General features: G+C 42.9%; 1 protein-coding gene across 7 annotated transcripts in view; it reads left to right on the top strand.

Annotated features, from left to right (window-relative positions):
- TRAK1 (trafficking kinesin protein 1) overlaps positions 1-25013 on the top strand; it is a 969724-nt gene that overhangs the window by 881690 nt on the left and 63021 nt on the right. For 6 of the 7 annotated variants that reach the window (XM_044064726.1, XM_044064729.1, XM_044064725.1 and 3 more), the window contains exon 14: positions 19469-19571. In XM_044064726.1, coding sequence (XP_043920661.1) covers positions 19469-19571 — 103 coding nt within the window. Of the gene's footprint in view, positions 1-15649; positions 15761-19468; positions 19572-25013 lie in introns of those variants that run through there. The other variant, XM_044064731.1, reaches the window with a different exon arrangement.

The raw sequence follows: 25013 nt of genomic DNA, 5'->3' as shown, positions 1-25013 counted from the left end.
GCTCTGGCTCTCCACACACTGAACAAATTTGTAAAAACAGAGAAATTCCGGATGGTCACGGTTCAGTCTATCCTTCCTCTCCTGGAAGATGATTGGATGTACTCTGTTGATCTTCAAGGTGCGTATTACCACATAAAAATGGACAAACACTCAAGAAGATACCTCCACTTCTGAATTGGTGCCAGTCACTACCAATTTTGAGCTCCACCCTTTGGTCTCTCTACAGCCCCCAGAGTATTCACCAAATGCATGGCAGTGGTTATCGCTCACTTGCGACTTCAAGGATTCCAGGCATTTCCATATCTAGATGACTGGCTCCTCACCACCCCCACCAAGTGTCTACTGGAAGAAGCCCTGCACTACACTCTCCTCACAGCACAATGCCTGGGAATCACTATAAACTGGGAGAAGTCCAGTACGACCCCAGCTCAGTCTTTGGAATTCATAGAGGTACTGTTGGACATGAGAAATTGCACCACATCTCTTCTGGACCACAGGGTTCAAAGAATAAGGCAACAGGTTCAACCGCTGCTCTGTTACCACAAATCTCCCGCTCGAGCTATAATCCATCTCTTGGGGTCAATGGCAGCCTCGATCACCATTGTTCCTCTAGCCAGATTCCACATGAGGCTCCTTCGGTGGTTACTTCTCACTCAGTGGTACCCTCTGCAATATCCTTTGTCTTTTCAGATAAGTGTAGCTCAGAGATGCAAGCAAGATTTACTCTGTGGACATCTCATAATCCCCAACAATGGCCTCACCCCTTCAGCCCCCATCAGCCGAAAGTAACGGTGACCACAGACACCTCTCTGATGGGGTGGGAGGGCTATGTCAGGGAAACTCTGTCCAAGGCACCTGGTCGGAGACAGAGGCCCTCTTGCATATCAGTGTCCTGGAACTGAGGGCGGTGCTACTAGCGTTGCAAGCATTTCATTCCATGCTTCCGTCAGGGACTATTGCAATCCAGTCAGACAACATGTCAGTGGTCTGGTACATCAGCAAGCAAGGGGGCACCAGATCTTACCCATTATGCCAAGAGGCCTTGAGAATATGGCAATGGGTGATAGCTTCCAACCGCTTTCTAATTGCACTGCACATTCTTGGGAGCTCCAATGTGATAGTGGACAAATTGAGCAGGTGCATTCTACAACCTCACGAGTGGTCCCTCATGCCTGTGATAGTGGAAAGAATCTTCAACCGTTGGGGCCAGCCATGCTGCGATCTATTTGCTTCCCCAACCAACTACAAGTGCAGCAACTATTTTGCTGTAACCCCCCCCCCCACCTCGGGGACAGTCACCGAGAGACGGTGTAGTCCATGCTTGGTCCTCAGGTCTACTTTATGCTTATCCTCCTCTTCCCCCAATTTCTGAAGGAAGCATGACAGTTGAAAAGCAAAGTGATCCTCATTGCTCCATATTGGCCTTGACAAGTCTGGTTCCCGTTCCTCTGGCCTCACCTGCTAGATCAACTGTGGATCCTCAATCCATCCCCAACATTGATCTCCCATCCACAGGGTCGGACTCACCCCAATCTAACAACCCTGAAACTGACAGCTTGGTTTCTCCACTTCCAATGATTGCCAGGCAGGAAAACTTATCGTCCCCTGTGCACAATATTCTTATTGCATCTCATAAATCGTTCACAAGACTAATCTATCTCAATAAATGGAAAAGGTTTTCTCTGTGGGCAGCGAATAAACAATTAGACCTTTTGTCAGCCGCAGTTTCAGTGATTTTTGGATTATTTATCACATCTTTTCCCCTCTGGGATTGTCTGCCTCTACTAGTCGTGTTTTCAGGATTCTTCGCTTATGTCACATAGACTCTGTAAAACTTTCTTGAAGGGGGTTCTTCACTTAAAACCTCCCTTTAGAGAACTGGTACAACCTTGGGATTTGACCTTGGTTCTGTGAGCACTAACAGCTCCCCCCTTTGAACCTGCATCTTCATGTGATAAAAATCTGTCTCTTGGAAAACTTTGTTTCTAATTGCAATCACATCGGCCAGATGCTTGTCAGAACTTCAAGCCTTATGCATCAAACCTCCCTATCTTATCTTCCATAAGGATAGGGTATCACTGAGAACTAATTCTTCCTTTTTACCAAAAGTGGTGTCAGAGCGATCTATCAACCAATCTATTTACCTTCCAGTATTCTTTCCTAACCACTCTAACAAGGGAGAGTATTGCTTGCACTCTTTGGATATTCATAGGTAAATATGATTTTATCTGTACAGAAGAAAATCTACCCGTAAATCAGACCAACTATTTCTGGCTTTTTCTGGACCAAGACGAGGTCATCCTGTCTGAAAAGTTACATTGGCTTCATGGTTGAGAAATTGTATTACCTTTATCTACAACAAGAACAATGTCACCTTGCCTCACAGAGTGAAAGCACATTCTAGAAGATCTATGGCAACTTCAGCAGCTTTCCATGCTAAGGCTACCCTCAATGATATTTGCTCAGCTGCAACTTGGGCCAAAGCTCATACATTTATTCTTCATTGCAAATTGGATTTGGCCTCCAGAGGTAGAGCTTCTTTTGGCTCCATGGTGCTCAGAATGTCCTTCCATGAGGGCCACCCAGGGATACAGGTAGCTGGGGACTCTGTCCCATCAGTAAGGAATGAACGAAGATTAACAACATCAGATAAAGAAGTTATGTCTTACCATAATGTTCCATCTGTGCTGTTCTTCATGCATTTATTACTTCCCACCCTCCGGAGGTTCCTGGTTGATCTCATTTTCTCCCTCATTGTAGGTTTGTTATGACCAGAGGTAGCCTCTACTTTTGTCTATCAACTTACAAACTCGATCTGAGGTAACAGGGAGCAGAGCATTCTGGGTAGGATCTTGGCTCGAGAGTTTTTGGCTGACGCCAAGGACGAAACTGATAACCCATCAGTAATGAATGAACGAAGATCAACAACACAGATGGAACGTTATGGTTAGACATAACTTCTTTTTTTAATGCATTGGGAAACTCAAGACTGCAGTTGCTGATGCGCACATTGGAGTATTATTATTATTATTATTATTTGCTGCGGTAGCGTTGTCACTTCACAGTAAGACGCTGTCCGGTTCGATTCTCAGCTAGAGCGTCTTCTGCGTGGAGACATGCGTACCTTCGTTGGAGGTTGTGCATCAGGCCTGGCAAGCCGGTACGTAAAAATCAACTGCCGATCATTAGCGGACCGGAGTTCCGCTGTGGCGACCCCCAGGAAAAGCCGAAAGACACAAACAAACAAACAAATTATTTTAACAGTAGGTTTGCATGTACAGTGTTTCATTCCATACTTGAGGTTTAGCTATTTAGGGCTGTAATCATGATTATGAGGAAGCTATAATCACTGCAGTCAGAGAATGGCATTGGAAGCATCTCCTCAGTGAGGATAAGTATGACTTCTCAAGGAGGATATTGGGAAAGACTTAGGTGAGCACCTGTTAATACAATACATTTAGTAGACGGTCATCACTTTTGTGCAGGAGAGTACTGCTAAAGACTTATTGAAGAGAACTTAACATTCTACACCACTTAGACTAACATCACTTTCACACTTGTGATTAATCTGGTATCATATTGATGTTTTTTTTTTTTTTTTTGATGATTTGGACTCTGATATCCTACTATATAAGGAGAGGAGCATTGACATTTTTGTTTTCAGCATAGTTAAGAAAATAAAAGGTGATTAGGTGTGCAACTGTCAGAGAGGCTGGGTCAGTATATGAGGTTATCTATGTGAAATCAATTATTAACAAGTACACAGAAGCATTTATGCTGAGGCTGAATGCTGTTGACCCACACAACAGTTTTGCAAAACTTTCTGCCTTATTTTGACCAGTATTTGTTTCTACTCATTTTCTGGCCATTTTTAAATGTGTAATAGATGTGAGCAAGTCTCTATGTTTGTCAGGTTACTAGGCACCTATGCTGAGATTGTTCTTGTGAAAATTATTGAAGATTACCTGAAACTGTAATGTAGAGATTGTTGCCTTGTAAATTATGGTTTTAAGTGTTTTGAACCCTGAAGTTAGTCCAGTCATTCCTTCAGGGCACATCACCATTGATTTTAGATGCAAGCTATATTTTGTCTTTATATTTACATTAAAAAGAGATTTTGTGCTGTCTTTGCAAACATTATTTTTCTTGTGTTGTCAGAGCATTTTCACTACTTATTGTCATAATACTTTATGCTTCCCACAACAACTTCCTTTTTCCAGCCTCAACTCCCACAGTCACTGGTGTCTGTCTAGTTGATTTTCCCAGTTATTCCTTTTTTTTCTGTGTGCTCTTTCCTGCCATCCCTTTGAACCATCCACCTCCAACTGATCATGAGGCAACTTGAGATTCCCCAGCACTAAAGCAAGAACAAGTCAGAGGGTCCCCTTATCCAGTCAGCCATGAAGGTTGTTATTCTCTCACTCACATGTGATGATGCAAGCAATGAGGACATTTCTTAAGTCCTAACCCCATCCCTACACACTGACATGAGGACCTGCAACACTATGGGACCTTCTGTGCTCTCACATGTGTGCAGATACTCCTGTCGTAGTCTGATAAAGGCTACGATGTTCATCATGTTTCACTCCTGCAGTCATTACACTTGGGTTATCCTGCCTTCAGGCGGTCCCGTAGTCGTCCAGAGTTCCAAAGTCTTGGTCCAGTGTCTGGTGCTATCGCTTCTTCCCTGATGTCAGTGTGCCAGGGGTATATAAGATGCAGCCGACACCATTTTCTTCAGTCTTTCTTGCCGCGCGGTGCCCGAAGCAAAAGCAGTTCGCAAGTGCCGGTCGGCCGACTCCTGAGATTTCAAATTCGATTTCAGATCCAAAGTCTTCAGTAAAGCTAAGTACCCCATTGGGGAAACTTTTTCTTGCTTCAGACTGATGTTAATAATTGTATTTCTTGTGGGAAGCAAATACCTCATAAGGATTTTCATTCTTACTGTATTCCATGCCTAGGCCCAGATCATGACGTCACTAGTTGTCGGTTTTGTGCTAGATTTAACAAACGCACTATTAAACATTGGTTTGATTTTGCACGCCATTATTTTGGCCGAAGGTTTAATTATACCATGCCATCGGAGTAACCGACGACCAGAATTCACAAAAACCCAAAGATAAGGATAAGGACAGGCATCCGAGGCCCAAAACTGACAACGAAACCTCTTCTAGGCCAGTCGCCGGTTCTCAGTGAGGCGCTTTTGCAGCCCCTGACACCCGCTACCGACTCCCACGTGGAGTTGCCTAGGCCTCTGGATACTCAAGGTGTTGGGCCTACGGAGACTAACCCTTCAGATGGGTCCAGAGCTGCTGAGCAGGCTTCGGCTTCTGGGGGTGTTTTCAGACCTTCACAGCTTACCATTGCATCTACAGCCAAGTCTAAAGCAACATTAAAGACAAAAGAGCAAGTACAGCATTCACCTGGACAGGCCTCCATGCCTAAAAATCAGATGCCGAAAATGGCCGAAGACTTAATTACTCTGATCAGGGATTCCCATCCCCCTCCTGATAAAAGGCCTAGGCAGGATACAGACTATGATTCCTCTGACCAGATTTCTATATATTCTGACTCCTGTTCAGACCAGGGATATTCCTTACCCCCCTGTGAGGACTCTGATGCCGAAGAATCTATCCCTTCAGCCTCTCCTCCTGAGGATTATTCTTTTGGGGAAACTTTACACACCATGAGGGAGCATTTCCACTGGGAGGGCCAGGATTATTCAGAGTCCAAGAAAAGGCTCAGATATTTTCTTTTATTGCCTCAGCACAGGCCCCTTGCTATTCTGCCAGTGTTGGATATTGTGGACGATGTGTTCTCTGAATCCAGTTTAAATCCAGATTCATTACCCCCCTGCTCCAGTCAAGCCAGACAGGTAATACAGAGTCCCTGACTCGCACAAATTTCTTTATAGAAACCCTGCTGCTGACCCAGAAACTATTTCCCAGGGTCCCAAAGGGGTAAAGGCATCCACAGCTAAAAATCCGGTTCCCTCGGACAGGGATTCCAGATCATTAGACAGATGGGGGAAGAAAGTTTACACCTCTGCAACTTTAGCAGCAAGGGCTTTAAATTGCCAGTTTCACATGCTTAAATATCAACAATATTTACTGTCTCAGTTAAAACAGAAAATGAGTACAATGCAGAACAACCTGATTTTAAGGAAATGCAGGATTTATTGCATGCAGCTGAACAAGTGGGAAAGCATACTTTGCATTGTGGCTTTGATTCATTAGAAGCTTCTTGTAGAGCAGCAGTTACAGGATCTGTGATTCGAAGGCATGCTTGGTTAAAGGAACAAACCTTACCAGATCATGTTAAGGCAAAATTATTAGATGCTCCTTTACAGCAAGATATTTTATTTGATGTTAAAGCAGAGGAGGCATTAAAGAAAATGGAGGATAAGGCAAAATCTATGCAAACAGTGAAGGATTTCTTACAGGTACAACCACCAAGATTTAGCAGAAATTGGCCTACAAAAAATTGGTCCTTTCCAGTGTCAGACAGGCCACAAAGAGGCAGATACAGACGCCCAAGAGGCAGATCTCAACCCCAAGGATCTTACAGACCACGACAGTGGGGTGCTTCAACACCCAAAGGAGGTGAGGACAAGTCACAACCTTACAGGAAACAATCTCAATGACTTCCCCCTTCCAATGCCAAACTCTACCCTGTTGGCAGCTCCCTTAGGGGGGAAACTAGCACTTTTTTCACAAAACTGGCAAACAGTCACCCAGGACAAATGGGTGCTGAATATTGTGTCTCAGGGTTACAGGTTCCACTTTCACACTTTACCAAGGCTAAAAGGAATGCCAGACCTGCCACAAAATCAATGGGCAGAGGCACAAAAACAAATTACAGCCCTCATGGACATGAGAGTTATTCAAAAAGTACCACAGCAGGAACAAGGACAAGGTTTTTACTAAAGACTCTTCCTGGACCCCAGAAAGGACAAAGCCTGGAGACCCATTCTAGACCTTTCCACTCTAAATACTTACCTGGATGTTCCGAAATTCAAAATGTTGACACTACAGCAGCTCCTTCCCATGTTGGGCAAGAAAGCTTGGCTTGTTACTTTGGACCTCAAAGAGGCATACCTGCATGTCCCTATCAGACAAAATTGCAGAAGATACCTCAGATTCATAGCTGGTTCAATGCACTACCAATTCTCTGCACTGCCCTTTGGCTTATCTACTGCGCCCAGGGTCTTCACAAAGTGCCTGGCACCAGTAATTGCATTTTGCAGACAAAAGGAATTCAAATTTATCCATACCTGGATGACTGCCTGATTCAAGCAGAGAGCAAGGACATTCTTCTAAAGCATCTGGCGTTTGTAAAAAAGTTATTAAGTTGCCTAGGGTACACAGTAAATGAAAAGAAGTCAAAACTAGTGCCCTCACAAGAGATAATATTCCTGGGTGTCAGCTTAAATACAACGGCCCAGATGGCTTATCTCACGCCAGACAAACAAGGACAACTGACTCAGTATTTTCAAGAAAAATTCTGCAGGCCTTGGGCTTCATGGCATCCTGCATACTTCTAATTCCATATGCCAGACTGCATATGAGGAAATTACAATGGTACCTAAAAAGTGCTTGGAATCAACACTCTCACAGCTTGGAAATGGTAATACCACTAATTCCCTGCCTGCAACAGGAGTTTCGATGGTGGGCACAGGCATGTCACCTCAACAAGGGTCAGCCTTTTACACTACCCACAGCCAGGCAGACTTTAACAACAGATTCTTCGGATTACGCCTGGGGAGCACACATGGCAGGAAAATGTATTCAGGGCAAATGGAGCACAGACCAAATGCATCTACACATCAATCAAAAAGAGATGTTGGCTGTACAAAATGCCCTAACAGCTTTCAAGGACCTTCTGCATCCAGGACAATTATTATTAAAGACAGACAACACCACAGTAATGTGGTACATAAACAAGCAAAGGGGCACTCATTCTTACCCCTTATGCAGACCTTGTGGAACACAGCTCTAACTTATCAAGTACATCTGCAAGCACAATTCCTGCCAGGAAAGAAAAATACTCTGGCAGACGGCCTAAGCAGAAACATCATGGATCCTCACGAGTGGAAATTAAATCCACAAGCTTTCAACATGATAATGCAAAAATGGGGGTGCCCGGACATAGATCTATTTGCCACCCCACTGAACTGCCAACTGCAAAAATTCTGCTCAAGGACTTATCACGCACAAGCATGGAAAGTGGATGCTCTTTCATTCAGCTGGAAAAGCCTACACATTTATGCCTTCCCTCCTCTGCCCCTCCTTTCGAAGGTTCTCCTTAAAGCCAGACAAGAAGAACCTCAGATGATTCTGATTGCTCCAGACTGGCCATGCCAACACTGGTACCCAATCTTAAAGAACTTAGCTCAAGGCCCACCTTGGATTTTTGCCTCAAATTCCACACCTTCTGACTCAACAAAACAATCAGATCCTACACAGCCAGCTCAAAACCTTATAGGTTCATAGGTTTATACTAGGCTATCTGCCCTAAGGCATTTATAAGCCTAGCCCAAAGTTTTGTGGCTTACGCCACCCCTTATATGAAAAAATACTGTGCCCATTAGTTTGTTGTGCCTCTGTCCAGCAGTGACACAGAGATGATTTCCGGGGTAAACCTATGATCTCCCATCCACAGGTCAAGATTTCTCTTGAACAGAGCCAGCGAGGTGCTCTGCCTCACATGGACCGGGATTTTATTCCACAGCATAGGGAGTCTCTGAGTGATAAATCTATCCCTCCAGCACTTCCTATTTATATCCGTGCTAAGGTTTAAGTCGCTTGCTCTAGTGGTTTTGGTGGATTTGGATTTTTTGAGGTGGAGCATGTCCATTAATTCGGGTTGGACATGGCCTTGTATGTCAGGCACATGTCACCTCTGAGCAGACGGTATGCGACTGAATAGAGCTGGAGTTTCTTCAATCTGGCAGCATATGACAGATTTTTGGAGTCCCTTTATCCTTTTGGTGAGGAACTTTTGGGGTCTCTCCAATTGCTGCAGATGTCTGGTGAGATGCATCCCGAATGGGGCATTGTACTCGATCATTGGTCTGATAAGTGAAGAGTACAGGGGAACAATGACCTCACTAGATCTGGATGTGAATCCCTTCATGATCAGGTGGGCAATGTAGAAGGTCTTTCTAACCACTTTAGCAATGTGAGTGTCAAAAGAAAGGCCACTGTCAACCTGGGTCCCCAGGTCCCTGATAACCTCTTCTGTGCTTAGTTGATTGCCACATATATGGTAGCTTGGGGTTACCTTGTTTTTCCCAAAGGGTATGACTATACATTTTTTGGCTTTAACTTCAGGCCATGGCTCTGGCACCAGCTATCTGTTTCCGTGAGTCCCTTCTGAAGGATATCTGTGTCCGATGCACTTTCCACTATGGCGCCCAGTTTGCAGTTGTCTGCAAACTTTGTCAGCCAAAGTCCTCCCATGTTGGCCTGTACTTCTGAGAAGTAGATGCTGAACAATAGGGGGCCAAGGACCGAGCCCTGTGGGAAACCACTTGTGACCCGCTTGGAGTCTGACATAGCGCCAGCAACTCTAACCCTGTGGGTTCTGTCCTTAAGCCAATTTGCAACCCATCTTGTGACATATGGGTTTACATTTAAGCTGGTACGTTTTTCTACAATACCCGAGTGGGGTATTGTGTCGAAAGCCTTTGCAAGGTCAAGGTAGGCTGTATGGACTGCCTTTCCCTCATCAATGGCCTTGGTGACTGTTTCGAAGAAGTCGACCAAGTTCAAAAGGCATGATCTGCCCTTGAAGCCAAACTGGGTCGGGTCCAATGTCTGCAAGTCCCCTATATCTTTGTTTATGAGCTCCATTATGATCCTCTCCATAGCTTTGCAGACTAGACTTGTTAAGCTTATGGGGCGGTAATTACCAGGGTCCGTAGAGGCACCTCCTTTGTGGAGTGGGACCACAGTTGCTGTATGCCACTCCTTGGGCACGTATCCTGTGGTAAGGCTGAGATTAAACAGCTGCCTTATGTGCGGGTTTAATTCCTCATTTAGCTCGTGTAGCACACAGCCGGGGACACCATCCGGTCCCATTGATGCTGTGTTTTTAGCTTTAGAGAGAGCAGCTTTCACCTGCGCGTTTGAGATGTCTGGGAGGCTACACTCCGCTGGGATAGTTATCTGTCCTTTAGGGGGGGAGAGGGGGTGAAGTTTGCACTGAACCTGTCTGCCAGTATGTTGGCAATGTCTGTGGGTTCAGTGATTTTTGTATCATTTTGGACTAATTCTGAGCATATCTGGGAGTTTCCACCCAGGTTCCTAACATAGCTGAAAAAGGCCTTATGATTGTCCTTTGAATCCATGGCAATTTTTCTCTCAAAATTGGCCTTAGTTGATTTTATGAGTGCTCGTATTTTTTACTAATAATGATCAGGGTGACTTCCTTTTATGGATTTTGTTCTATCATGTAATAGCTTTCTCCTCTTATTGTAAAGTTTGTTAATGGCTGGGGTCCACCAGACTGGACGCTTTGCCCTTTGTGGAAAGAGTCTTGGTTTTATTTGGGATTGCCTGATCCATGCAGTCCTGGAGGTGTTCATAGAAGGCATTTGTAAGGGCTTCCAACTTGGGTTGTGGTTTCCACTGGCTCAGGGGCCTTGAAGGATACCACACCAGTCTTGTGTAGTGTGAAGTTTGCTTTAGAGAAGTTCTTCACTGTGGTCTTTTTTGTTTGGGGTGGGGGCGGATGTGGATTTCCAGTGAGATTAGTTTATGATCAGATCTCACCAATGAGGGATATACTTCGGTGTGGAGCATTTTGTCCCCATGTTTGTGATAATGAGATCTAGTATATTTTCTCCTCTCGTGGGAACAGTGACTAGCTGTTCCATGGCATTTGAATTTATGAACTCCAGGAACCGTTGGGCTAGAAAGTTAGGGCTTGAATAATGTTCCCAGTCTATATTCGGGTAGTTGAAGTCACCCAATATGATGGTGTTTGGAGATACATTTATACCCTCCAGTGTCTTCAGGAAGGCTGTGTGGGGTTCCTGAGTTTGAGAGGGTGGCCTGTAGCATGCTACAATTTGTAGAGCAGTTTTGCCTATGGTTAGTTGCACCTGGATGGTTTCCGAAGCTTCGTGCGTTGCCACCAACCTGGAGATGTGGGTATCCTTTATGAATATGGATACACCCCCTCCTTTTGTGGTGTGGTCCGGGTTTTGGGGCTGGAACGCATGATGTGAGGTAAAACCTAATAGTGCCGGGGTGCTCTGAGGAGCCTTGAACCAGGTTTCAGTTACAGCACAGACATCGATGTTCTCCATACTGAGAAGGGCCTCGAGTGCGTGCATTTTGAGATTTAGACTTCTGGCATTGAGCAGCATTACCCTCAGTTTCTTCCCATTTTTGTTTTCTAGGGTGGTAGGTTTAGAATTTGAGCCTTGCCTAAAAAAGGCACTATGGGGGTGGCAAGAGCCTTAGCCAATATCCGGAATCCCAGGGGTGACAGGTGCAAGCCGTCCCTTGCGAAGCAGCGTGGCTTGTCAAGTATGTCATCCCAGGCAGACAGACACTGGATCCCCTTTGAATGACACCAGATATTAAGCCAATTGTTAAAACTGATCATCTTGTCTCTATATTGTGGCATCATTCTTGGTGAAGGAAGGATACTGCTCAGGGTCAGGGTCATACCTGCCTGGGCTACATAATCAGAGAGCTCCTCTATGTCTCCCTTCATGTAGTCCAGAGAGGTACGTCTCAGGTCGTTCACACCAGCATGGACAATGACTGTGTCATATTTGTACTTGCCATGGAGTGACCCGAGTGCTTGTGTTATGTGGCGGATTCTAGCGCCCGATAGGCAGCTTACTGTGACCCTCTCCTTGTTCAGCCTGGTGAGTGGGACGTCAATGTTTCTGACTATGGAGTCACCTATGACAAGTATGTTTGGTGTTGTATTTGGCCTTAAGGGCTGTGACTGCTTTGCACACTGATTTTGTGGTTTATGTGTTGCTTGTGGGGTGTCTTGAGGTAGCAGTTGTTTGGGTGTCTGCTTTGGAGGCCTCTGCTGTTTAGGTAAATTTTTACGCAGAGCCTCCGAGTATGTCTTTGTGTGTTTATGTGTTTGATTCAGTGGTGTGGTAGCATTATGTGAGGCTGGTTTTGTGGTGTGTGTAGTTGCCTTCTCCTCCTGTCTGGTCTTGCCAGTCCTGAGTTGAGAGAGCTCAGCCTCCAGTTTGGCTAAATAGCTGCATCTCTCGCAAGTATTTGTGTTATGTGGGAGGAGGAGAGGGTTGTCTGTGTACATGAGGCAGTTATAACATTGCCTCAAGATTCCCAGATTCACCAGCTGGACCGGAGAGGAGATTGACAACTGACCTTTGGACATGCTAGAATAATATTGGGAATTCCTTAATAATTGAAAACAGGGGCCAGTGGGGAGTGAGGGTGTAGTGCTTTTAATTTTTAGTGCTGACTTATATAATTGCTTTAGTGAGCAAGTGCCAGGTAACTTGAGTGCAATGTGTTACAAGTAACTAAATGCAAAAACGACAAACAGTAACTTTCTTTCAAGTGAAACAAGGTACCCTTATCCCTGGCTGCATGGCAAATTCATTAGCCACAGGCAGCACCTCTCTCAAAAGCTGTTATGGATGTCATTTTGGAAGCCAGAAGGCCTAGCACCAGGAAATCTTATTCAGAAAAGTGGAAGAGATTCTGTGCCTGGAACCAGGCTCAAAGCCTTGACCCTATTGTCCCTAACATACCTCAGATTCTACAATACTTAACTGAGATGCTGGACAAAGGACTATCCTTCTCATCCATTAAGATCCACGCTTCTCCCATCTCGGCTCATCACAACACAGATCCTCCTATTTTCTCTCATCCATTGCTAAAGCAGTACCTCAGAGGGGCAAAAAACATAAGACCGCCCCGGAGAGCACCAGCACCTACTTGGGACCTCAATTTTGTCTTGGAAAAACTCACTTTACTTCCTTTTGAGCCAGCCAATGCAGAAGAAATAAAATATATATCATGGAAAACTGCCCTGCTACTGGCAATAACCTCAGCACGAAGAGTCTCAGAACTACAGGCACTAATGGCAGTGGAGCCCTTCATCATTTTTCACCAAGACAGGGTTTCCTTAAGAACAAATTCATTTATGCCTAAGGTAGTATCCAGTGTGGCTCTCAATCAAACTATTCACTTGCCAACATTTTATCCAAACCCCCAGAATAAAGAGGAGAGAATTCTACATTCCTTGGACATACACAGACAATTACGCTTCTACTTGGACAAAACAAAAGCTTTCAGGAAAACTGAGCAATTGTTTGTATCCTATGCTGCAAGATCACAGGGAAAGGCTATTTCAAAGCAGACCATTTCAAAGTGGATAGGACACTGTATCCGGTTCTGCTACACACAGCATGGGAAGCCTGTACCATCTAACATTAGACCAAATTCCACCAGGGCAACTGCAACTTCTACTGCCTATCTTAGAGGAGTACCTACCAAGGACATTTTGGAAGCTGCAACTTGGAGTTCAGTGCACACCTTTACCAAACATTACCACTTGCCTCTTTACTCCAGATCCAGAGCTGGCTTTGCCACTGCAGTGCTGCAGGGCCTCATAGCCACACCAAATCCTCTCTAGAACCAGCCACCCTGACTCAGCTTTGGGATTCTTTCCAGGTGTAATGACTGCAGCAGTGAAACAAGATGAACATAGTACAGTTTTGTACCTACCATAAATGTAGATGTTCGAGTGTCTTCACTGCTGCAGTCCTGGTTACCCACCCACTTTCCCCTCTTCATTAGTTGGGGCTTATCTATATCTTTCTACACTATACTTTTTATGTGGTGTATTTGCTGGCTACTAAAGGTTATGTTTTTACCTTATGTATGTTTTGTAAGCAGTATGCATTGCCTATCCTTTTGGGGGCACCTGACATCTGGGGCAAAAAAAACTGAAGAAAATGGCGTCGGCTGCATCTTATATACCACTGGCACACTGACGTCAGGGAAGAAGTGACAGCAACCGACGCCGGACCATGACTTTGGAACTCTGGCCGACTGCAGGACCACCTGACGGCAGGATAACCCAAGTGTAATGAATGCAGCAGTGAAGACACTCGAACATCTACATTTATGGTAGGTACAAAACTGTACTTTCAACACCTTGGTGAACCACGCCTACTTCCCAGGTTATTAGATGCAGTATTATCACTTGTAAGCCTCCACTTGCATGTGGCCAAGCAGGCAACCAGACCACCATTATTTTGCCTCTAGGTTAGGCAAGCCAATTTTAGCAACTCGCACCTTCCCCACTATGCACTTTGTTCTTCAAGCACCCAGTCTACTATTCAAAGTTGTATCATTTGGGGTTGCAGTTATGGCTTTATCCATTTATGCCACAGATCCAGGGTTACTTGTTCCTTACTGAGGATTTTGGACATGTTTCATGGACATGCCTCCCCACTTTTCAGGAAGCAGAAATTTACATTTAAGGGCTTTGTGACAGAAACCTTCACTTAGAAGGAGTTGGTCAGTTTTCTCTCTCTCTGGGAGTTACAATGCTCATTAACATCTGATGTTCACACTCCTTACATTCATATTTTCCATAACATCAGATGTTTGCACTCCTTACATCCATATCTTCCATAACTTTAGATGTTTGCACTCTACATCCATATGTTCCATAACATTAGATGTTCACACTCCTTACATCCATATGTTCCATAACATCAGATGTTCACACTCCTTACATCCATGTGTTCCATAACATGAGATGTTTGCACTCCTTACATCCATGTGTTCCATAACATCAGATGTTCGCACTCCTTACATCCATATGGTCTGTACAGTACATCAGTCCTTCCCTTTAGTAGTACTTATGGTATTTTCAATCCTATGGTCTATAGCAGAGATTGTGTAAGCCACAGTAGGTTCCTTCCCCTGGAATAGTATAGTAGTGAAGGCCAATGGCTATTTTTTTCACCTACCCTTTCTTACAAACCCGCCATACTTATTTGTGGTGCAGATAGATGACCTATCTGACTTCACTGCTGCACTGGAGTGACATATAAACATTTACAGCCTACAGTTATGAACCTCCACTTAATTTAGAGAATACAGAATACAGCCCTTGATATTTTTATTATTTTAACACAAAATTTAAGCCACGGCTGTTCATAACAGAACTTGATGAATGTTATTACTACTATTTTAAAAATCCAAACCAGAATCTACTTTCTATCCTAAAAATCATATTTCATGTCAGCTCTGCAAAAAAAAATCTTGATATCTTCCAGGCCAGACTTAAAATACTTCACCTAAGGAGACATGAAAGTTATGAAACTTTATTTCATTTTGCCTTTGATGTCTTATAAAATATGTGCCTTCCAGTACTGATCACATTATTTTATCTTAGCCCTTTAGTTTGCAGATGATGATAAAAAATGTTGTGTCCTTCCCCCAGTACAACTATACATTAGGAAGCATGCAGACTGTAGGGAATGTCTGTTCATTTTGTCTTGCAGTTTATTTTGGCTTTTGCAACCATTCAAAAAATACTGCTGTGTTGCAGTTTGCATAAACATATGGCACTAACAGGTATTGGTTTAGTAATTGCATTTCCCTTTGCATCCACTGCTTATTAGCTCTTTTTCAAGACCACAGTGGGCTGTCAGGTTCCCAAGTCCATCCTAAGAATGAGCAAATGGAAGTATGTTAAACTCCAGACTGATTTGTCTAAACTGTCTTCCAAGCAGGTACTTTCTGAACAGAAAAATTGTTCATGCCACTAGTGAAACAGCAACCGCATGGACTGATGATAAAGCACGGATTATGCATGATTTCTAGTTTGTGCCTGAACATAACAGAACTACATCGACTTGGTGTTCCTTTCTAATACTGCACCTTTACCTTGCATATGTTCTGCTGCCAATTGTGTGGGCATTTTTTATTGACAAATGTCTTATCCTTATTGATGACTTGCTCCTTGTTTCATCGCCCAAAAAAGCACCACATCAGGGCTACACTAATCTGAATACCAACCTAGTTTCCTGAAAAATAGATCACTAACTGCTGGATTAGAGATTTGACTTTTAGCATGAGAGACCACTTTTAAAATCTTCATGTTGAATGTAGCAGTCAAGAGAGGATGCATACAGGCAGGTTCACTCTTCAGCTTGCCACATAGAGCACAGCAGAGTAACAAACATGGGAGAGTAAGCATGGTTTTGGACATTCAAAGGGTCTGAGTAGGAGGCTGGGGAGCTGTAAGAAGTGGTGTCGGGTGGCGTAGGGGAGTGTAGACATTGCTGGCATCACAGAAATGTGTGTCATTTACAAGATGAAGTGGGACAATCCCAAAAGTAGTCTGTTCAACCATAGCAGAGATCGGAAGGAATTATATGAAGTTGCAATCTGCATTAATAGAGGGCATAAAATGAGAGCTCAGAGAGCAGTCAGGACAGCATACAATGAATGTAAGAGTGGGTTAAGGGTCCAGGATAAACACCTTGGTGGTTAAGGAGCAGGGAGAATGAGTGCTGGTAGACTGATAAACTGAGTCAGCTTCCAGTCATGTCAAGGGAGGTGGATGAGAGGCAAAGAAAAATAAAGGAATGGAATAGAAGGAAAAGGGTTATATTCATGGAAGATCTGAAACTGCCAGGAGAAGACTAGAAAATTCTGGGTTCCAGAGTAGAGAGAGTAGGAGGAGTTTGAGGTCTTGGACACTGAGAAGTTCAGTCAACTGGTGTAGTTCTGTATCAAAATGGATAGAATTCTGGATGTGGTCTTAATCAAGACAAAGGGGTTTGGCTTGCTTGTGTGAAAACACCATTAACCAATTAAGTCAAGTCAGTGTGTAGTTGGAATGTTGGAAAGGGCCAAAAAAGTTGTGCAACTAGTGTGCATAAGCAAAGCAACTAACCAGAATGAACATCGCACTGAAAGAGAGATTCCACAAGTAAGCCAAAGAATGTAGTCACTAAAAAGTCACATGAATCTTAAATAAATAATGTGACTTTTATTGACTACGCATGTCTTACTTGTGGAATCTTTCCTTAAGTGTTGTGTTCATTCTGCTTAATTGTTGGGATGGGGTAAAATACATTGGCAGTGGTATGGAATTTTAGGGGAGCAGACTTTGATAACTTTGAGAAATAGTCAACGATAACTTATTGATCAGGGAGTCTGAAGGAATAAACTTGTCAGAATGGGTCAGGAATAGGGTACTTGGAGATATAGAAAATCCTCAGGAAGACCCAAAGAGAGGAGAGTGGTAATATGACTAGATAGGAATGTTAGGCTTGTGATTAGGGTAGTAGGTGGGGCCTACATAAAACTGAATGGGGGGTACAATGAGGAAAGCTGAAGAGCAAAAATGGAGGTGAGGGCCACAACAGTGAAAGTTGAAATGTGTTGTATAAAGACGTAATGAAGAGGAACAAACGATTTTAGGCACACAGTATAAAGGGAGGACCGGCAGGAGGGACACGTCTGGCAAGGAAGAGCACAGAAGTCTGATAAACAGAAAACCCTGCATCCTTCTCTTCCAAAGAAAGCAAGCAAGGGAATGAAAGATGCAAGGCAGAGTGCAGACAGTAACAGACATACACGAGGATAGAAGGAAAGGAGCTTCAGATGGAACTGTTTGCAGTTTGGTAAGATAAAGTGCATGTACCATATAGGCTCCCTTCCAGGTGGATCCTCAGGAATCTAACCAAAGTGGTAGCAGATCTTCTGATGAAGACACTCAATAGATCACTGGACACTGCAGAAGGATCGAAGTAAATGCAAGAGAGGAAGCATGGTTCCCTTTAACAAAGTGGGAAGCAGGGAGAATCCAGCAAACTACAGACCTGCTAGCTTAACAACAGTACTAAGGAAGGTCATGGAGTGAGAGAATCCTTCCAGTAATGAGAAAAATGATAGAATCCTAAAGGAAACACTGGTTACTTTCATGGAGAATAACAAGCAAAATGGGTTCATGGTCAAACGTAGTCAGTCAAACCTTATTTAATCTTATGAGTGAGTAACAGGAGCACTTCACAAGGAAGCTGACAGCATACTTGGACTAACTGTACTTAAGCAAGGCCTTTAATTCTGACCCACACAGACATCTGCAAGAATGGGATCAGAACCAAAAGTGAGGAACTGAATTGCTGATTGGATGTTGAACACAGAGGTTTGCAGAGAGAGGGATGACATCTGGAATAAATAAAGGGACTAATAGAATACAGGGTGGTTGGGGGCAGTGCTTGGTCCAGTAGTCTTTTACTGTGTTTTCTTCAAAAGTATATAAAGAAGTAGAAAAAAGAATGAGCCTCTTATGTGATGACACAAGTGTAGGTGCACCTATTGTAGGAAGGGGAAGAGTCTAAGGAAGGATTTGAAAAGGCTAACCAAGTGGACAGAAAGATGGCAGTGTGAAGTATTGTCCTGGGATCTGAATGCATTAATTTACCAGTATCACACCAAGAGCAGCATGAAAGGACAATAGCAGTAACAGCAAACAATTCTACTGTGTATTTTGGGTGGAGGGAGCAGCTTCCAGAATCAGAAGTAATGTTCCCGGTCTGCTGGGTTAGGCCGTCTTTGCAATAGAATGCAACTGAAGAGGTGGATATCAGAGTACCAGAAAAAGTCCAGAGGAAAGCCACTATAAGAGTGTGTAATATAGAAGGCAAAAGATAAGACTGGTCACTAAAGGAGCTGGAGAGGTTCTCATTGGAGTCCAGAATAGCTGGGGACATGACATTACTGCACATGATCATATCAGGAAGATGTGAAAGGATCTTTCTGAGCAAGAAGGACAGATGAGAGGAAGGGCACAGACAGCCGATTGTAGGAGCCATCGAAGAGTTGGATCTGCAAAACTACTATTTCTGGTGGGAGTGGTGGAGCCATGGAATGGACTGCTGGAATGGGTGTTGGACAAAGGGAATCCATGGAGGCCTTCCAAAGGACATGAGGCAGATTAAGAAAGGGTGAGCAGAGTATGAGGATGGATAGGAGGCCAGATATTTAACACACTTAAAGGGTAGATTAGATACTGATTTTTTTTCTCCTGCTGCTGTTGCCAAGCAAGTGTAATGTACTATAACAACACTTTAAATCACAAATGTGTTTAACTTTTAAGTGAAGAAAACTACGTCTTTCTTTTAAGAAAAATATTGAAAAAGCTTCACCATGATTTTTAAGGGGAAACAAAGCACAGTAGGGTAATTAAATTCAAGTATATTGTTTTAAATATTAATAGCATCATCATTATGACATGGCTTGTATGTCTTCAACCTTAGAAGAAAGATTCTGAGCTTGATAATTGCACTGTTTTTACATGTAAATGCCTTGTAATGTTTTTTTGCAGTGCTGCATTCTGTGTGCCACATTTTCAGATTGTGTACTTCTACTACTAAAATGCTCTTTACAGGCTGGTGTCTAATTTTTATTTTTTTTTTCCAATGCAGTTCATTATCCTGGTAAATGTATGTCCCACACCAGTTCTACTTACACCTTTACAACTTGCCGCATCCTCCATCCTTCTGATGAGCTCACAAGAGTTACTCCAAGGTAGGGGTTAAGTACTGTTGCATAAGTTAGGCCTACAGCATAAAAGAACTGAAAAAAGGTGTGTTTCACACTTGAAAGTTTTAATCAGCATATAGCTAATATTATATCATGTTATTATAACTGTAATATCTTGTTCAGTGGAATAGCTGGTAGAGTAACTAGAAAAATATAGTCTGTAATTGATCTGTGTTCAAATTTCAGGTAAAGTTCTTATTCATTTCTGTCATTTCATAAGCATGTATGCCATGCTACTGCCTGATTGTTATGAGTTATTTACTCCTGTAGACTCTAAACTGTATTCTTATGAAGGTTATTCTTCATGAGGAAAGCATACGTTTCAGTTGTCTCCAGGGTCCCATAGCATAAATTAAATGTTATTCAGATAGATCTGAATTCAGACTCCAGCTGAGGTACTTAATTTTTCTTTCTTTGCTTGTTATATCTTTTCTGCTAAAGTAATATGAAATGAATTAGAACTAAGGGGAATTGTGTTTACACTGCAGCCTTTTTTTATTATTATTACTTACTGTCAGTTGTCCGTCATGTAAAAAATATCCAGTTTTAAAATGGGGGTGGAGGTGGCTAATGAAGAGACACCTTTTAAAAGATGTAACCTCTGATTAGCACAAAGACTAAGATGAATAAATAAGGAAAACACCATGATCACCATAGTATCAAATGACCTTCAAGTGAAAGCTCTTCTTCTTGGTGCTGCAAAATAAAGCCCCAACTGCGTCATAGCCATCCTGAGTTGGGTTAATGAACTTGGAAGTTAGAGGAGGGATGGGATTAAGAAGCTGAGGTCAGTTCACCTAGATGGAGGGAGCAGTGACGCTAAACTACATGTAGGATGGACAGGTGTACAGCTCTGGACATGGAACAAGCAGCAGGCCAGTCAGCTAAAGGACTATTCTCACACTAGCCTGTATCTGCAGATGGTTGGCAATGATCATCCTTTTCAGTCCAGGCAGTGCAAGCTTCTAATGTGTCAGCTAGTTGTTCTGGCAAGAGAAAATTAGGGGCTCATTATCCAGTGTTAGCACTGAGGGTGTTGCTACATCATGGAGCTGATGTTATCATAGTTTAAGGGTAATGATATGGTCTCCTTATAGGTATCTCCCTATCTCACATGCAGAGCTTCATTCTGAGGTGTATAGATTTGTAGGAAGACAGTTGTGGAAGGCATGAGGACAGCTAATTGTCAGTGCTACTGGATTGGAGGTGAATTAGGTGAGATTCTGCAGAATAACACAAACACTAGGAAAAGCAAAACAAAAAAATGATTTTCACCCTTTTGTTAAAAAGAAACTTACCTGCCATGATTACAAAACCCTAGGCAATGGTTAATCATTAAAATCTGTTCCTGAGCTGTTGCTCAGTCTAAAATATGTAGAATGTTTGTAGCATATATTTATTATGCATTTATCCTGTTAATGAAAGTATATATGGTTTGTTTTTTAGTCACTTAGTGTTGCTAGCAGTTTGGCCAAAGTCTGACTGACAACAGCTACTTATAGTATTGTACACTTAATTGTTCTTCAAAAGGAAATAAGTCTTAAACACTGAGGACTTTCCTTGATAGGTTCAGTGATTAGGTTCTTCTTTTCCCAGAATAAGCATTTGGCAAAAATGATGGTAGATTTATTTATTTTATTTTATTTTACATTTGTTAACCGGGAAAACCCAGCTGGACTGGGTCCATTTTCAGTGGAGGCCCGGGGAGAAACGCTCCGAAAAATATAAGAACAGTAACAAATTCCAGATATTACATGAATAACAGTCACATTTTCAAAGTAAGATACAACAGTTGAAATTATTAATAGTAACTTGCTATGAGAGGACAAATTCCAAGAATTAATAATAGGCTAAGATCCTAGTTAGCACAAATGGTTATGAGACTAAGATATTTGACATAGTAGATAAGGTGTAAATAAATAAGTAAATCAAGGCCTAAATTGTGAGTTGGTTCAGTTGTGTTTAGAGAAGTCCAGTGACAGGAGAAAGCGAATTAAGTTATACATGGGCAGATCCCACCCGTTACAATATCTGTCATAATGTAATGAACCTAATACATAAATGCTTTTTACTCCCAAACTCTCTTGAATTCAGCAGTTCATACGGTTTGGATCACAATCCGTACTGTTTTCTGTGAAATGTTTACATTATCTTGGCTAAAATAATAATGGAGTCCTCAAATAACATGTTATGTCCCACAGTGACATTCCTTTTATTTCCTCAAAAGGGAACACAGCAGTAAAAACTTCTACACGTGTAGAGTTTCATCCTTGACACTTGTAGACACAGTAGGAAAAGCTTTTGGTATACCGTGTAACCAGACCTTTGTTCACCTTTGACGGCTCCAAAAATGGAGACTTGTAGAAAGATCCACCATACAGCCCAAGTGAATAGGTAAGGGAATCCCCACAGGAATGAACTCTGAGACAAGTTGTGACCTAATCCCACTTTAATTAAATGCGGTGTTAAACTGTCCCCTAGCCTCAGCAGGTGTTTCATTCAATGACAGAAGGTATGGGGAGGGGATGCTACCCTGACTCTAACCTTAGGAGGTGCATTCCAATGTTCCTGCACCATTCAACCTCCATTTAATCAACTGGACTCAAGGGCAATCAGCCCAATCTTTAAGATGGGCCAGATGAGTCATTTGATCATTAATCAGCAGAACATAAGACCAAGGAGCTCCTTTTCCAGGAAATCCTCCTCCAGGCCAGCTGTGCAAGCTAATCACAGTTGACAATAGCCATACCAGGGCTTTATTGTTCATGGTCTAGACAATCATGCGGGTGTTTTATATTTTGCTGAAAGCTGATATATGAGTGCTGGAGAACACTCTAAACTAAAACTTTCTGAAGATTGTTCAGCAGGATGCATGGTACTTTTTCCCATGTGCACCAGTTTACTGTTAGCTGAGAGCCAGCAGTCATCATTCAAATGCTTACTTTCATATGATACCTTGCATAACTTGTGTGATGCCCGTGCACTGGCCCAGTAATCAAGGAGCCTCAGTCCTCACCAATAACACCAGTGAGGGGCATCCACATTGGAAGGATAACAAGTACACACACAGTAAAGTACAATTTCCCTTAAGAACACACAGAGATCACAGTCAGTCTGGGGCTGGTTTCTCCCTTTCTCTCCTGATCCGCAATAAGACTCCCCACTGGCCCAGCTATAGGGTACAGATCTCAGCCGAGTGGTCAAGCCAAAACCTGCAGCACCCTCTCTGTCCAACCAGTGCTTTGTGTCCCTGCCCAAGTAGCTTACGCACACACTTTAAGATATGAATTATATACAAACACACGGATACTCCAGGGGAAGGCTGTCACAGGTTCTCCAGCTATACCCCCTTCTGCCCAGACTATAAGGTAGTACCGACTGCCACCAACCACCCTTATCAGCTACTATAAATGCCCTTACCAAAAGGTGTCCAATTCAGCTATGCAGTGTTGTTATTATCCAATTGTTAAGTGTGACTAAGACTTGAAGGCTATTTAGGAACGGCCTATACAATGTCACCATATACATGCAAGTACTCTTAAGAGCTTAAATATCTCTACACACAAACCAGCCAGAGTTAAAATGTATAAAATATGTAATAATAAATAAAAACACAAGACACTATTCGTCAATTCAACACAGTGATAATAGAGAGTTCAGAAATCACAGGAAAATACTTTAAAACAATATTGTAGGACAGTCTGACATAAATATAGAAAACAGCTAGACTAATCTGGCTATATCTATCTCTAAGAGAAATACTAAGATCTAAGATCCTACTTACAGTGCAAGGCACAGTGCTGGTGAGTTGTCAGATTCAGAACAAAATACAAAATGCTAAATCTTTCTGAGAAAGTCTTAAATTGATAATACACATTACTGCTGAGTCTTTTCAGATTATATCATTCTTGATACTTCTACTTGTTTCTCAGGCTCACAGAACTTAAAATTTCTTTTTGTAATCTGCACCTGCCAGGAAGCCACAGGAATAAGACACTTTACATGTAAAACCTAGTAATTATCTCTGTCTTAGAACAATAGAAAGAACAATAGAAAGAATTTCCTAGCCCAGACATCCTGTCTCTGAACTTGGGATCAGAAACAGTCGTAAAATCCTTTGCTTATCAACTTTCTTCCAGCAGGGTGCACTGTGGTTACATTTTTGAAGCTCAGAACATACACAGTTTTCTTAATTTGTCAAACAAGCCTGTGGATCATATTAATATTTACAAGAACATAGAATTATTTATAAAATTCTGTCTGGTTGGGCTGGCAGCTGCTCTGTTTTTTTACATTTCTCCCCCCTTGAGAACTCAAGCTAGTTTTTCTAGTGTCCCTTGAGAAATGTTGCTTGAGAGGGTTGAGTCTGTCTTGGGTATACCTTACCCCATTCCCTGTCTTGAGGGCCCATCTGCATTGGCATTGCTAATCCCAATGCTGTGCTACACTGACATATATGATTGCAACCTTATGCCCCACCTTAGTAACTTGGCATTTTGCCGGCTGGCTCGATGTAACCATGTTAGGGGGATTGTGATCTCTAACTACAGTGAATTTCCTTCCATACAGATAAGGCTGAAAGGCTGAAGTTTCTGCAGTGCCCACACTATGGCTAGACATTCCTTTTCTACAGCTGCGTAGCATTCCTCCCTGGGTTGGAGCCTACTATTGAGATAAACCACTGGTTGCTCTTCTCCCTTTGAAGAAATCTGGCTACGTACAGCCCCCACCCCATGGTTTGTAGCATCCACCCGCACAACAAATTCTTTGCTGTAATCTGGAAGCATCCACCTGCACAACAAATTCTTTGCTGTAATCTGGACTGCCTAACACATAGGGTCCTTCCAAAGCTTCTTTAAACTTCTGGAATGCCTGCTCACATGCTGTGGTCCACACTACCTTATCTGGCCTGTTTTTCCTTGTCAGGTCTGTGAGGGGAACAGCTACGGTACTATAACTGGGGACAAACTTTCTGTAGTACCCTGCTGTCCCTAAGAATGTCCTCACATGCTTTTTTTGATACCAGGTGCAGGCCATGCCTAAATGGCTTCCACTTTGGCAGGTTCTGGCTTGATCTTACCACTCCCCACTCTGTCCCTGGTAGGAGACCTCTGCCATACCCACCTGACATTTGCTGGGCTTAATGGTCAACCCTGCCCTCTGTAGTCTGTCCAGCACTTCCTTGACAATGCTGAAGGTGGTCTTGCCAGGAATGGCTGTAGATGGAAGTATCATCTAGGTAATCAAGGGCAAAATCTCCTGCTAGAATGTGATCTACCAGGCTCTGGAAAATCGCTGGGGCATTTTTCATCCCAAAGGACATCTTTGTGAACTCATACAACCCAAAAGGAGTCACAAAGGCTGACCTCTCTCTAGCACTGGGAGTCACGGGCACCTGCCAGTAACCCTTGGTAAGATACTTAGCCC

Source organism: Protopterus annectens, chromosome 3.part0 (genome assembly GCF_019279795.1).
Source record: "Protopterus annectens isolate FY-2018-M chromosome 3.part0, PAN1.0, whole genome shotgun sequence".
Taxonomy (NCBI): domain Eukaryota; kingdom Metazoa; phylum Chordata; order Ceratodontiformes; family Protopteridae; genus Protopterus; species Protopterus annectens.
Note: the sequence above shows the minus strand (reverse complement) of the source record. Positions and strands in the feature narration are given on the sequence as shown.